Below are 14,752 nucleotides of genomic sequence, written 5' to 3' on the forward strand. Positions count from 1 at the left end.
GATGGGGTGTCCTTTCAAAAAGGAATTGTAGTTCACGGGCCTTGCGTGGAAAAAATTATAATAACACTGATCTCTTCTCCTTTCCTCGCCAGACACATGCTGTTTAGTGTCTGGCAGTAAAACTTTACAGCAAATGGGGGTTCAGTTGTCATGGCTACAGTTAGCCTGCGTGAGTTTGGTCAAAGATCGTCTCGCCATTTGGGTGGGACTAGCAAATTTGTTCTTGATTAAACACTGAAACGCAAGGAATGCAAATAAATAGTATTTTTTTTATATAATTTAGTTTATTTACATTCATCCAAAAATAAACGTGCAATAATGTGGTGTCTGGAATTTTGACGTCTGTCAGTCTGACAAAAACTTAACAACGGCTACTAACCTTCCCGGTGTTAACTTCAAAACCTCTTTTTGGGTCTTTTTTTGATAGTCCGCTTATGTTCTGAGGAACCAATTCGAAATATAAAATAAAATGGATTCAGAAGTTATCCGCCTGCTGATGACTTATGTAGAATTTATTGATGTAGAATTTAATTGGTCAGAATCTAATTTAAGTTTCTTAATTTAAAAAATTGTATAGCTATGAGATATTTTTGACTGTCTCTTTATTAAAAATGAACTTTTACATATTTTTGACAGCACAACTTAGTGCTGAAATAAGTTCACTTGTGTATGTTATGTTAATGAATAAAAACAGAACTAAATGAAAACGTGGATTTGGAGCGACCTCTGGGGGTAGAGATTTGTTTAGCAAATAGTGCAAAAGACTACTGTTTTGTTTTGTGTATTTTTTTTATTTAGGAATGTAATTATTTTTTGTAAACAATGTCAAACAGTGTATACAACAAATATTCGAAACCTAATCCATCTGAAAATTCCCCAAACTTCCGGATAAATTTGGATCGATTTGATTAATCCAACAACAATTAATACAATTGAAAATGAAAGCTGGTATTTCACATTCACTGCATTTAACATTATGGTTGCTGTTGCTGCTGCTGATGTTGCCGTTCTTATTCTTCTTTTACACCATCTCCTTCTTAAAATAATGTGAAGAAAAAAAATAAGAGATATTTTCATTTTCATTTTACACTCACCCTTTGTTGAAAAAACACTACATTTACCAGTAGTGTTGTAATGTTGTTTAAATCAGGAAATATGCTTTACTGATATATCATCATCTACAAGGCCAATTCCAAAAAAGTTGGAACTCCCTGTAAAATTTAAATAAAAACCGAAGGCTTGAATAGAAACTTAAGCAGAATGATTAGCAAATTATATGTCTATATATTTATCTAAAATCAAATATGTCCGATGTTGGCCTTTTAAGATTTTTATTAAAAAAAACAACAACATAGAGCCATGTACAACGTAATGTCAGCAATACATAAAAAGTTGCAAATACATTATTGCAATTAATCATCAAAAGATGCACAAGGTAAGCCTATTCGTTATACGTAAGTAGTCTACCTCTTCACCTCCTTCTTCTCCTTATTATTATTATTATTATTATTATTATTATAATACAGTTAGGTACGGAAGGGGTTAAAATGATAAAAAAGCGTCCGAGACCTGCATGGTTTGATCAAGCAATCAAATTAACACTTCTACTGGGGAGGAGTTTGCCTTAAACCACAGCAGCCACTGTGGTGCTTGGTGCAGGAAAACATTATCACCACCAAACGCCTGCTTAAAACCTGTGAGCCTTCGCCTTAATTGGCAAGACGGCCGTATCAGCGTCATGCGTCGTTATGTCCTTTTTTTCAGCTAATTTTGTTAGTCAAAATAAAAGGACTATTGTACCAAAAACAAGACTCCTATCCTGCACGGACGGTCAGTTGGTTAGAGTAAGCAGCACTGCAGACAGTAAACTAGCATCATCCGTCACTAACCTAGGAAGCTATGCTTCTTTCAAAAGGCACCAAAACAACCATGGAGCTAGGACCTGGGAAGATTCGCACTTGAGTCCGGCCCGAGCTCCACGTGTCAGCATGGGTCCTGTTAGTGAATTAGGCCGAAAATACGATCCGTCTTACCCTGGATTTGAAAGAAATCTCAACCCAGCAGCCTACAGACAGCCCAGTTTCCAGAAGCCTTTTGGCAGACATGGATTCTATGAACGACGCAGTCGCGGGCTATTCTCTTCCAGAACCGTCCCATAACCTTGGACAAAAAAACTTCAAAACTTACATTGCCAGCACTCTTACAGTTAGCCCGTCGCACATATAGCATTCACAGTTCTACCTATCCGCATCTCTAGTACACCCTTCTCGGACAAAACTTTACGGGAATGTCCAAAACAACGGAGGGGACGCTAAAAGTGCCGTGGCAGCATATGCACATTAAGTCAAAGCAGCAGCCTTCATTGAGGACAATAACTCGAGGAGATGATACACACAGTGAGTATACATAACACTAGATAACATGTTTCAGTCGACCAAACTAGTTTTCTTATTTTTATCTAAATGTTGTTAAAAGTAATTAATAGTAGAGAGTTGTGATTGCATAATTTAGTCGAATGGGTTCACATTTTGCAAAAACCATCCTGACAGAAGTGGACGGCGTGGTTAAATAGTTAAACAGTGGAATTGGATTTATTTGAAAGAAAACAGCACATTCTTTGAGCATTTCCTGGGCACACCTGAGACTGGAGATTTACCCGCAGAAGTCTACGTGTGACCACATATTTAGTTTGAGTTAGTTTAAACACAACAGAGTTATAAAACCGTTCGACATTACAGTTTATTTATCAGAGATACAATCTACTTCTAAATCATAATGTAGGCCGTGCCAGTAATTTAATGCCTATGTTCTTCTTGTTTTGATTGTAGCTCTTGAATCTATACATCTATTCATCTAAATATGTAAATATTATTTTAAATCGTATGAGCAAAAACGCACACACACACATACTAATTATTTATTCTCTCATATTCATTGGCTCAGCCACACATAACTGTATCCAATTTCAAGGTAATGTACTAAAACAAGCATAACAGTGTTTTTTTTTTATAAAACCTAAAAAGCAAATGTTCTCTCATTTCAGCTAAAGACGTGAGCTTGGAGAACGCTACAAACACATGAATGTCTGCGAAAGCTGGAGGAGAAAGCGATGCCTACACCAATAACCAAATCCTGGAATTTGTCTTATTGTACCTGACTCGAGAGCGCCACCTGGAGATCAAAATCTGATTTCAAAACCGCAGGACGAAACTAAATAAAATTACAAACGTGGGCGGAAAGACACGAGTGCTCAAAAGATGTTTTAATCGTGCAAAACATGTACGCTTGTTGCCGATAATACTTTCCTCTGACTGAATATTGAGAACAGTTGTTTAATTGCGTTGAATACAGCGGATAAGACAATTCAAGATATTTCTCATGAAGAGCAGTGTCTTGGCATAGCTAAAATAATAAATTGCATGGTGTTTTTACTGTTGGCATATCAATGTTTTTCATGGACTTGATTATTAATTCTATATACGTGTTCATATAAGTAAGGTCCAATAAGTTGTAAAACAGGTTGTAAAGTATTTAACCAGAAGCAATTAAACATCAAACACAAGCGATTTAGTTTTTAAATACTTATTTTTTAATGATTGGGGATACAGTTTGTCGTACACAACAGATGTTTTTCAATATTGGTCATTTTGAATTTTCAGAATCAGCACTTTTTGAAAATGAAGCAGTTTTCCGTTTTTATATATTTTTTCTCTAATTCCCACAGGTTATTTTACAATAACGTAGACTGGCTTTGTACCTTACATTTAGTTTTAGAAACAAACACCACAGCAGGCATTACAAATAATTTGACATTTCAACTGAAAACCTTAGCTTTAAGGCCTTTATTTCTTTGCACTCCGTTTAACATTCTAATAGAATGTATTTTAAATTATTGTGGTAGTGCTAGTTAATTCCGAAGGGAAATTGGACAATCAGGTTTGCTTTTTATACATACATGTTCGCTTTTATTAAAACCCACGTTGATAATTAAGGTCGATGCCAGTCGATGTTTAGTTATCAAATTAATAAAAACTGTAAAACACATTATAATCCAATACTGACATATTGCACACCATATATTACACTAATGCCAAGGCTGTTTCTTATTGTTTGCATTTCTGCACTTTAAAATAAACCGATTATCTTTAGATCTTTAGATTCTTGATCCTTAAAACTCAAAATAGAGCTAGTACTGTTATTGGATTGCATGTGTACATAGGAGATGTCTATGCTCTTTCTGTATTGAATCCTGCCTTGTGATCTCAAATATACAAAAGTCCGAAGTTCAAAAGTGAAATCACCAACAACAATGTTCAGGGATTTATTAATTTAGCTTTTGAAGTCCATGCGGCTTGTTAGTCATTCAGCATGACTTTGAGTATCAGTGAAAGTCGGGCTCACAGAAACGTTGGTACCGTCTTAGAAACAACGCCAGTGTTTACCTTTTATTTTTTACATGGACTGCCAGTAAAATATCAGAACAAATGACATTTTACAATGTTGAAATGAGGTTTGACCTTCATGTTATTGCATTGTCAAAGACGTTGCATTCCTGTTTAAGGCAACGTTGAAATGTATCTCTATTGTCGTGTGTTTTTAATTTTTCCCAAGCTGTAGAGCTTGCCTTGAATGATTTGAGAGTGAAAACTAATTCAAAACATATGCGGATATAACACAAAAAAATACAGCTGCTGCCTTTTTGTCTGAGCGAGAGAGAACTAGATCTCTGCTTCTGGGAGTCGCCATGTTTAGAGCCCACAGGTCCCAACGTCATAGGCCAAGCAGGACAGGAGGTCCTTTTTTGAACCAGTGGCAATCGAGTCGCTTTTACTACCGGGCTCGGCTGTTGAAGTAAAAAAAAAACCGGATGCGTTTGTGAACTTAAGTTACTATATACTGGGACACAGCCCATGATTTGAAAACTACAACGCATGCATGCTAACATACGTTCCGTCTTTTTGTTATTTATCTTATTATTTTCTATTTTTGATTTAACATTTACATGTATTATGCTCGCTTAACTGTGTGATTTCTTGCATTGGTCCCCATCCTAAAATCCGCTGCAGCCCACAAGCTCCCTCTTGCATGTCTGCTGGTGTGCTTCCAGCGTTAATTGGAGCTTATGTGTGATCAGGTAGTTTCACATTGTTGGGCTGAACATTTAATAACACAGAAACCTTAAACTGTCTGAATCACTCCAGTTATTACACATCGATGCACTGGCGCAACAAATTGATTTTACAAAGAAGCATTATTCTTGACTGGGAACCTACGTAGTATTTTTATCTTTAGCTCTAAAAGATTTGAAGATCTTGCTGATATAAGCCAACCTGTTGCACAAACAACAGCGCGGAGAACTAAAATATATTTCCCAGCCGTTCCTGTGCGGTCATTAATTCGTTCACAAGCATAATACCTTTTATGAATGTTCAAGCGCGCAGCAGTTGTAAATCTGCCCACACCGAAAGCGGGATTATATTTATTTATTTTCATGAATCTGCATGAATGTGTCTAACTGTCCATTTGTATGTGTGTGTCGTTAAGTTTGGTGCTTAGTCTCATATAGGTAAGCGCATAGTGGTATTTGTTAGGGACACGTATTTCTTGTGCCTTGACAAAAATAAAAAGGTTAATGCAAAATTAATTACAGTTTATATATATAGACCGCGTCGACATTATTTACGGGTCGTATTTATTGTGGATCACACTATCGACTAAAGTACAAACCAATAAGAAAAGTGAGCAAAATAAGTAAACACTTTGTAAAGTATTAAACCAGAAGCAATGAACCATCAAACACAAGCAGTTTAGTTTTTAAATGCATTTTTTTAATGACTCCATGACTGGAGTTATAGTTTGTCTACACAACAGATGTTTTTCAATAGATGTTGTTTATTTTTATTTTCAGAATCAGCACTTTCTCAAAATCATTTAGTTATTAGTTTTTAGCGTGTAGTAAAATAAAACATGCAGCAAAATTGCTTAACTTGACTAAACTAAATGAAAATAAATATATACATAAGTTATTTCGTCAATAATTCTAAATGTGTGACGCTAATTTGTAAATGTATACCTTTGTAAATTTAATCCATTACTTTTTTTATGTTATTTTGCATTATGTGTACTATACCTATAATAAAATAATGAAATCGTGCATTCTGTAATTTGATTATTTCATAGCATGTAGCTTTACCTAAATAAAGGCAATATCTGTAGTACTACGTTATTAGCGTTGAGAGCTGCTTAGAAAAGCAGATATATAATCGTCTGATGATTAATTGTAGAAATTAACATGACCGACATACTGGAAGATACTGAATATGTATCTATAGTAGGAATTCCTACTACAGATACACACTACACAAATTAGTTGAATAGCAGTGGTACCTTGTGCAAGCATGGTTAAAATAGGCCTCCATCCATCTTCAAACCCACATTTCTGAATGGAGATTTTCCTTTGAAAGGAAAAAAAAATCTAGAACTAGGCTTAATCCCTGCCCACACATGTTCCCAATGTTAAACGATATATATGGTGTTAATTTTAACAGGCTAGATGAACCCTAAATGGGAGAACATGAAGACTCAAAAAGTGTGTTTAAATTCTAAGTACTAATTTACCTCAAAGGAATGTAGAAATATTGCGATTAGCATTTAGTGTTTAGGAGCTTAACATTTTTGTGGTTGCTTGCTTTCCCAAAGCTTATTGCACAAATGTATTTCATTATGAAGTTAACACTGTTTGTATATAGTTGCAGAGTGTGTTTGGCCTTGAGGTAATTTTATAATGTTGTGCTTTGTTTCTTAAATAACACATTTAAATGGTGAAATGTAAATAAAGACACGTATTTACTTACCATTCAGACTCAAAATATATAACAAATGAACTGTATGAAAAAGAATAGAACAATACATGTGATGATGAAAGCACATCTTTTGGAAAGGTCTTTGCTTATATATTTATTTTGTGGGCCTGTGATGTAAAACATAACTGAAAATAATTTGGCGCACGTGGGTTAATGCTGTTTATATTTTGTATGTGATTGAGGAACGTGGCTAAATATATATATTTTTGTTGTACAAAGGGAGTCACCAAAAATGACGTCATATTTTCATAGAATTTTTTTTTAAATTAGCACTCATTTCTCAAACCAAGTGTGTCTGAATCTTTTTTTTCCTCATGAGCGCGTGCGCTAAATCCTACGGCAGACTCGTTTACGGTCTTTGCCACAGGCAGTATATCAGGTCTATAAAAATCAAAGCTGGCTGATGTAGTATTTTATTATAGTATTAAACGACGAAAAAGTTCAAGTAGTTTCTTCCATAAATACAAGAGAATTGTCGTTAGGTACTGTTTAACACACTCGTTAAGAAAAATTACCGTTAATTTCCTTATAAACCCCAGTATTATCTCCACGCGCCCCGAATAAGACCAGTCAACAATAAAAGCCCAGGAAATGCTGTAAAATGTTCCCAAAGATGTTACAATAGAGAAAAACTGCGTTAAAGATAGATGAACTTGACAGACGGATTATGTTGTCCTCACTAGAGCTCGTAGATACCTTTTTAAGCTTTTTGGAATGTTTTTTCAAACTAACGAAAACTGTTTTGCAGATTTAGGATTAGGAATGCTCTAAATATATAAAAATGCTTACATTTTCTAATGTAAATATACACAAAATATATTTACTATGTAACTGGTATGCACAGGCCTTTGCATTTTTATTCATATTGTCAAAACGTTGTGTAATTTAAGCGGATATTTCCCCGACAGGTTGTAGATATCTTAGGATATATTCACATACTCCCACTTTGCATATTACATAAACAAGACAGTTTATTTAGAGGCGAAAATATGGATAGCGCAAGAGGAGGAGAGCTCAGCGCAGCCCCTTGGCGGATTGATTTACGCCCCATTGACTCTTTATCAGGCTCGCAAAAAGACTGACCAATCATTTCGCTCGGAGCTCACAACAGAGCAGCCTGGCTCTACTTGCTGGCGAACGAGTAGCGGTAGCATTTTGAAAAGGGGGAAGCCCATTTCTATGGTACATGTTTTCCCTTCACTGAACCGTAAGGTGTATAATGTCCGAGAATGTCCATTTCTGGAACTTTAAGCAACTACTATGTCGATTCCATTATAAGTCATGAGGGAGAAGATCCGAGCGCTGCCCGATTTGCCAATGTACAGTACTCCAATTCTAGGCAGCCGGGAACCGGGGAGCATCCCGAATTCCCTTCGTGTAGTTTTCAGCCCAAGCCTCCAGTATTCAGTTCGTCATGGAGTCCTTTCAGTCCGCACACGTCCAATGGCTTACCGGCGGTCTACCATCCTTATATCCCAACGCAGCCCGTGCCTTCAACGGATACACGGTATCTTCGTTCATGGCTCGACTGCGCTCCGAGAGCCGAGCCGTTGCCTGGTCAGAGTCAGGTCAAGATGGAGCCACTGTTGGGACATCTCGGGGAGCCCCCAAAACTCGGAGGGCAGCACGAATATGTTTTGGAATCCTCCTCGGCTCGGGAGATGAATTCTGGCCACAGCTCGGGATTTGAAGACAGTAAGGACATTTGTGAAGGTAGCGAGGACAAAGAAGGACCAGATCAAAGTAAGTTATAAAAGAGGAAGTAAACAGTCTGTAAAGCTTTTAATGCTGCCATAAAACGCGAACAAAGCAACTGCTGAGACCCACAGCCTCCCCACCCTGCCAAGTTTGCTCATGTGGCAAGCAGAGCTCGAGAGCAGGCATGTTTGTAGGCAACATGAATACAGAACTCATGAGAAGTTGAGCATGCTTGTGATTTTAAAAGCGAATGTTTAGTGCAGTTACTGTGACTTTGTTGTTCCTCGTTTAGATAATTAATCTCTCTATCTCTCTTTCCCCACTCTCTCCCTCTCTCTGCGTCAACGCTTGTTACTTGCGCTTCAGTACTACTTAGATTCTTGTCTTTCGTATTCCATATTTGTAGCCAGAGGCTATATATATTTTTAAATATAAAAATACTTGCATAGTGAGTTGTAAGATAGCAACGACAATGGAACACCACAAACTACTCCGCAACTGTTGTAATTGACCATGTGTCTGGATGTTGACTATTGGTATATTATCACTTACACCAATTCATGTGTGGGTATGGAAAGCACAGACAATAAGAGCTACCCCGGAACCAACTCAGAAGTAAAGCATGAGCAACAGTCCTTTTTAATATGTGCTATATTTGGCAATGTTCATAAATGATCCACTACAAAGGTGACTGGAATACGTAGCCTATGTTCCAATACGTGGAAAGAACATCGATTTTAATTCCCGAAGTAGGCTCGATCAACACAAACATTAATGGAATTGAGCGCAACAGAAATCCCCATTGTGCTGCCCTGGGCGTCGCTCCAGTATAAACTGTAGAAAAAATGAATGTTGAGAATTACATGGCACACGTTGTGCTCGTGGATGCCCAGGAGAAGGATAAAGCTTATTGCCCACCAAGTTTATTAAGTTAAGGGGAACCAACATATCCATTTATTGTTCTGTGTGTCCTTTATTGGATGTATAATGCAAAATATGTACATGACCAACTATACTATATCTGACCTCGAGGAAATGCAATAGCGTGTTTCAACTATGAAACCCCCATTTGTACTAAAACTAATTTGACAGGAGACGTTGCCAAAAAAGAAACTTCAAACAGGAAATAGGAATGTTTTTCTCGCTATAAAACGAATAGCATCATGCATCCAGGCAGTGTTTATTATTTCAGCAAGTGTGGGTGACTTCATATTTCTCATACATGTACATAAGGCCTAGATAAATGACACATGCCTAATTCTTGATAGGGGTTTCTTCCTATTCGTGATATAAAGAAAGTGCGTCACAAGAGATATCTAAGACAGTTAATGTAAGACTGGAGTGAGCGGTTCAATGTGTTAGACGATGTATGCGTGGAAGAAAATTGCTGCAGCAAGAAAAGCTTTCTGTGAGTCTCTAACGTTCAAGCTCGTGACCCTCGCTGGGGCCGAGTTATGTCTCCAGCATTTGATAGTTTGTCATTCGACGACAAGACGTTGCTGGATTGTAGATAAAGTGATTCCGAGTTTGGGGAAAATGTTGACCTCTGTTATATGGATAAGAATGTTCTTCTACATTAGTAGTCCACAACTGAATGGTACCCGTTTTCAATGATATTGATTTTTAATTCATACATAGAGTCTTGAGCAGTAACATTGTTGCTAACAGAGCACGCGATACAGTCTGCTGTCTCATCCCAAAGGCAATTTAATGGAAACATTTTTTAAACATTCCCATCTGCATTCCCGAGAAAGCCACAGAGGAAAAGGAGCCCTACACTCTCGTCACAATTCTCTTCATATTTCTCCCTAAAAGGAGATAATATCATGGCTCAACGGATCGCGGTTTCAAATGCATTCCAGTATGGTTTAGAATGACACAAAGCCATGACTGGAAAGTCGCAACACAATTGAATTAGTCGGATTAATGTTTTGATTGTGGACACCAGCCATTTAGGCAATTTGTATAGGCTTATTTAAGGTAATGGTAGTAGTTGCAAGTTATGTTTTACATTCAATGAACTCAAAGGACCACTATGTCTGCTTGTAATAGTAGTCTGCACGCATCTCTAAATTTTATCTCAAGTTTTGATATAACCATCTGATCTTTTGTACAGTTTTCTCATTACCAAACGTTGATTGTGTTGTCATTTGCAGATGATCCATCGGCCAACTGGTTGCACGCCCGTTCGTCCAGGAAGAAGCGATGTCCTTACACGAAATATCAAACCCTGGAGCTCGAGAAGGAATTTCTCTTTAACATGTACCTTACCCGAGATCGGCGACATGAGGTAGCGCGTTTGCTGAACTTGACGGAACGTCAAGTTAAAATTTGGTTCCAAAACCGACGGATGAAAATGAAGAAAATGAACAAGGATCAGTCCAAGGAATGAGGGCAAAAGTGTGTACACTCAGCCTCCTCCTCCGTCTCTTTTATCAAAATGTGCTTACCTCTGGACAGTGAAACAAGGAGTGTTTGTAGCCTTTGTTTATTCCCTACATCACCCCAGCCCACAAAAAGAATATAATTTTTTTGGGATGCAGACCAACTGAGGGAATATTTAAGAATAGGTTTTCTTTTTTATATGAGTAGGTTGCCTATAGCAAAATGAAACTATGTAATGCGTGTTTTTTTTACTTTGTGTTTCCACCATTCCTTCTTTACGGAAATATAAATACAGCTACGTATATTTTTACTATAAGAAAGTTTTTTCTAACGTATTTTTTTTTTGCAGCAGCAGGGTTGCAGGTTGCGCCTTTATCAACAAATCGGCATTACTATTATTATTATTATTATTATTATTATTATTATTGTCATTATTATTATCATTATATCTTTAGGAGTGCCATTTATGGGCAGGCATTCAGGTATTCACTATTTTACGCTTTTTATTTTATCATAATGTCTTTGATAATCTGAATACTGGAACAAAAACAGTGGGTACCTTTTTAAATCTGTTACAGCATACCAACTGAAATTCTCTAATAGTTCATTATTTATGCAAGTCTTTTTGATTTTAGGTATGATGTACTTCATCCATAGTTGCTTTGCGTTGTACATTTTAATGGTACATATATCATTGCTTATTTGACTACATCTTAACACTTGTATTATAAATTATATAGTGATATCAACGTTTAACTGTACAGGCCCTTATGCATTTCTGTTTTAAATTGAAATATGATATGAAGTCGAAGAACGAACGGATTTAAGGTAAAGATCTGCTAGATGTGTTTATGTGCGTATAGCTTGTCAGTAACTAAATAATTCGGCCGTAGATAAGTAAAACAAACTCAGCTAAATACACTTTAAGTTATATATATATGTGTATAAATGTTTACCTACATTAGCGCATGTATCGTTGATATGTTTACCTTCTCTCTTGTGTGATTTTAAAGTTAGTTTGTAAAAGTGGGCGTTCATTTATGTGTAGTCTTAGTAGGGCAATTCTAATTTATTGTAAATACGATTTCTTTTGGTGGAATGCGTTTTACAATGTGTTAAAAAGGTGGAGCGTTTAACGAGATCTCATACTTGATTTAGCAGGTATTATACATATTCTTTATTCTTTTTAAATATTGTTTACATGTTGATGTCTATTTGTGTTGTCAGAGATAACTATTATTCAAGTATTGGTCGCTCGATGTTGTATTGCTTTGCTTGTGCGGAGGTCCTGATTGGTATCTCAACATGTTTGCATTTGTCTATGTTTCTAATTGCCTGGACTTTTCTGCAGTCGCGTGCACGTCTGTCTGCAAATTTCCAAAGCATCCTTGGAGAATGTGACACTATTGACCCATCTCTCTCTAACGGTGTCAAAATCACAGACAGATGCAGAACACACACACACACACACACACACACGCAGAACACTCACACACACATTTTCATTTGGCATGCTGCATTGACTCCTTTTTCCTTTTCTCTTCCTTTATTTGTTACAGCGTTTCTGTAAACAAAAAAAATCTGGATTTTGTCAATCTCAGCCAAAAGTTATTTCAGTCACAAAACCAAAAGTTCTTTTTGTACACAATCGCTCCCTTTTTCTTGTGTGCAATGGAACAACGAATGCTGGACACATATTAAAAGTTTACACAGAAAACGGTCTGTTCTTGTCATTTAGGTATCAATAACTAATTGTTTTTGCTTCCGGTATTTCTAAAAATGCTGCAACTCTCCCCTGTTCATAACACTGTACTGAATAAACACCAACATAACAGCCTATTGCATGGCACTTTTACTACTTGTGCATTACATTTTTTTTTTCAAGACAGGATGTACAGCTAGGCCATTCATGCATTAAATTGTATTATTGTCTTACAGAACATATCTTTCTATAGTGAACAACGCAAAAATACATGTTTAGGTGCAAAAGTGTTTTCTTTAGTGCAAGTCTAAAATCCATTTGGTAACTACTGGCAGTAAATCAACGCTTATCCTCAAGTGCCCTCCACTGCATATCGAAGAGAAATGCTCTGTAGTTTTCAGTACCACATTCATTTTGTGAGATAACCAGGGGCATATGTTGGAAATATGCTCTCGTGCGTGAAGCATTTGTCTCACATTGGGGATGAGGGAACGTGTGTGTCATTTGTAGACAGTTTTTGCTTAATAACGGGCTGTATTTAAATGGCGATGTTAAACGCAAGCTATGTCTGGTTTTTCACACCCCAAATAATATCTTTGTTAGAGATACACTGAACAATTTTTGTGAAAATAAAAAAATGTAGGATTGAAAACTAAATTATTAACAGAAATAAGAGTTTTGTAATCTTACTTATATGGTAAATGACTATCAAATGCATGTATATGGCTTTGCCAGATTCAAATACACGCACGTTTAAAACGATTTTTAAAGTCGTTTAAATGCATTCAATTGCCGTTTGCTATAAAGCTATTGCATTCTGAATTGTACCACATATAGCAATTTAACATATCTGAATACATTGTCAGCATTCCTGGCACACAGATGTGTGTTTCAGCCAATATGCATTTGCAGTTAACTCCATAATATTATTTTCTTTCATCGCAAGCTGACACGTTTTGATTATCGTATTTACACCTATGTTCCTTTTGAATGTTTTGACAGAAAACAAACTACAAGAAAAGATGTGCATTCGCACTTTAAAGGAGGAAGTCCACTGTCATAAAAAGGAGAAAGAAGATTCAATTCAGTGTGCTGCAATAAAAGAATATGACTGCAATAAAACTTTATAGGGTATACATTTCTGAAGGTTAAGAACTAAATGGCTGTAAAGCAAATACTGTGCGAAACAGGAGAGAGAGCTTTCGAATCACCAATAATGGTAAGCATGGCAATTTGATGACGCTGCTCTCTGAACGGAGAAATCCTTTGACTTGTTTTATTTTGACCCCTTTCTTGCGTTTGTCGTTTTATTGTTCGCAGCGTTTGTTTTGTAGACCTCCAGATTCCTTGCAGAGTAGGGGGCCGCGTGCATTGAGATCAGGACTTCCAGATGAGTGCTCGGAGTCCAGTTCGTTTGACGCCCACCCTTTGTTCCATTTCCGAGCGCACCGCTGCCATCTTATAGTGGGGGCCATAAATGACACAAAAAGGATCTCTGGCGAGACGTCTGGGATGAGCAACCTTAATTTGTTTACAGCCCTTGCGACCAAACTCGACTCCATTTTGTGAACTCACATCCGATTGGGCAGTGGTAAGGACTGATACAATGGAAGGTTGCTAAAGAACAGCACTTCTCGCATTAAAAATGTGCGACTTCTCCAATTCTCTACTTGAAGAATTTAAAGTGATACAGTTTAGTTTTCAACAGCATCGAAGCAGAAATTAAAATTAAATTGTAGATTTAACGAATGAAATGCCTGTGGTATAATTGCGATTTGCCCGTGTCCTATACTCGCAGTAGAGGAAGTAAGTTTTAATTATAGCGATCAAGAATAAACATATTAGATGCAATTTAAGTCTACGCTTTAAATGTGTTTTGGACAGATCAAAATACCTATGTATACTGACCTGTATTTCTAGCTCTCTAAAGAAGCCAAATTAAAAGCCTAACAACGAAACCCATATTATCTTTATAATAAACACGACATAAATTATTAAACATTAGTCCAACAAAGATTAAAAGAGTCTCTTTCACCCTGGACACCAGAATAAATCAACGTTTCATTCTCTTACAACACACAACAGTTTTGTGGACCTCTATATT

At 36.7% G+C, this 14,752-nt stretch overlaps 1 protein-coding gene and 1 long non-coding RNA gene across 2 annotated transcripts; both read left to right on the top strand.

Moving 5' to 3' along the window:
- The first annotated feature begins 1,643 nt into the window (after window positions 1-1,643).
- Window positions 1,644-3,562, top strand: LOC125784431 (uncharacterized). The gene is made up of 2 exons (XR_007427230.1): window positions 1,644-2,396; window positions 3,044-3,562. It is a non-coding gene; the product is annotated as an uncharacterized LOC125784431 (long non-coding RNA).
- A 4,216-nt stretch (window positions 3,563-7,778) lies between these two features.
- On the top strand, window positions 7,779-12,795 carry hoxb9a (homeobox B9a). Its single transcript, XM_007232232.4, has 2 exons — window positions 7,779-8,606; window positions 10,718-12,795. Exons 1-2 carry the CDS (start codon window positions 8,093-8,095, stop codon window positions 10,951-10,953), a joined length of 750 nt encoding a protein of 249 aa, XP_007232294.1. The 5' UTR covers window positions 7,779-8,092; the 3' UTR covers window positions 10,954-12,795.
- Window positions 12,796-14,752: the final 1,957 nt, after the last annotated feature.

Source organism: Astyanax mexicanus, chromosome 19 (genome assembly GCF_023375975.1).
Source record: "Astyanax mexicanus isolate ESR-SI-001 chromosome 19, AstMex3_surface, whole genome shotgun sequence".
In the NCBI taxonomy this organism is placed as follows: Eukaryota; Metazoa; Chordata; class Actinopteri; order Characiformes; family Acestrorhamphidae; genus Astyanax; species Astyanax mexicanus.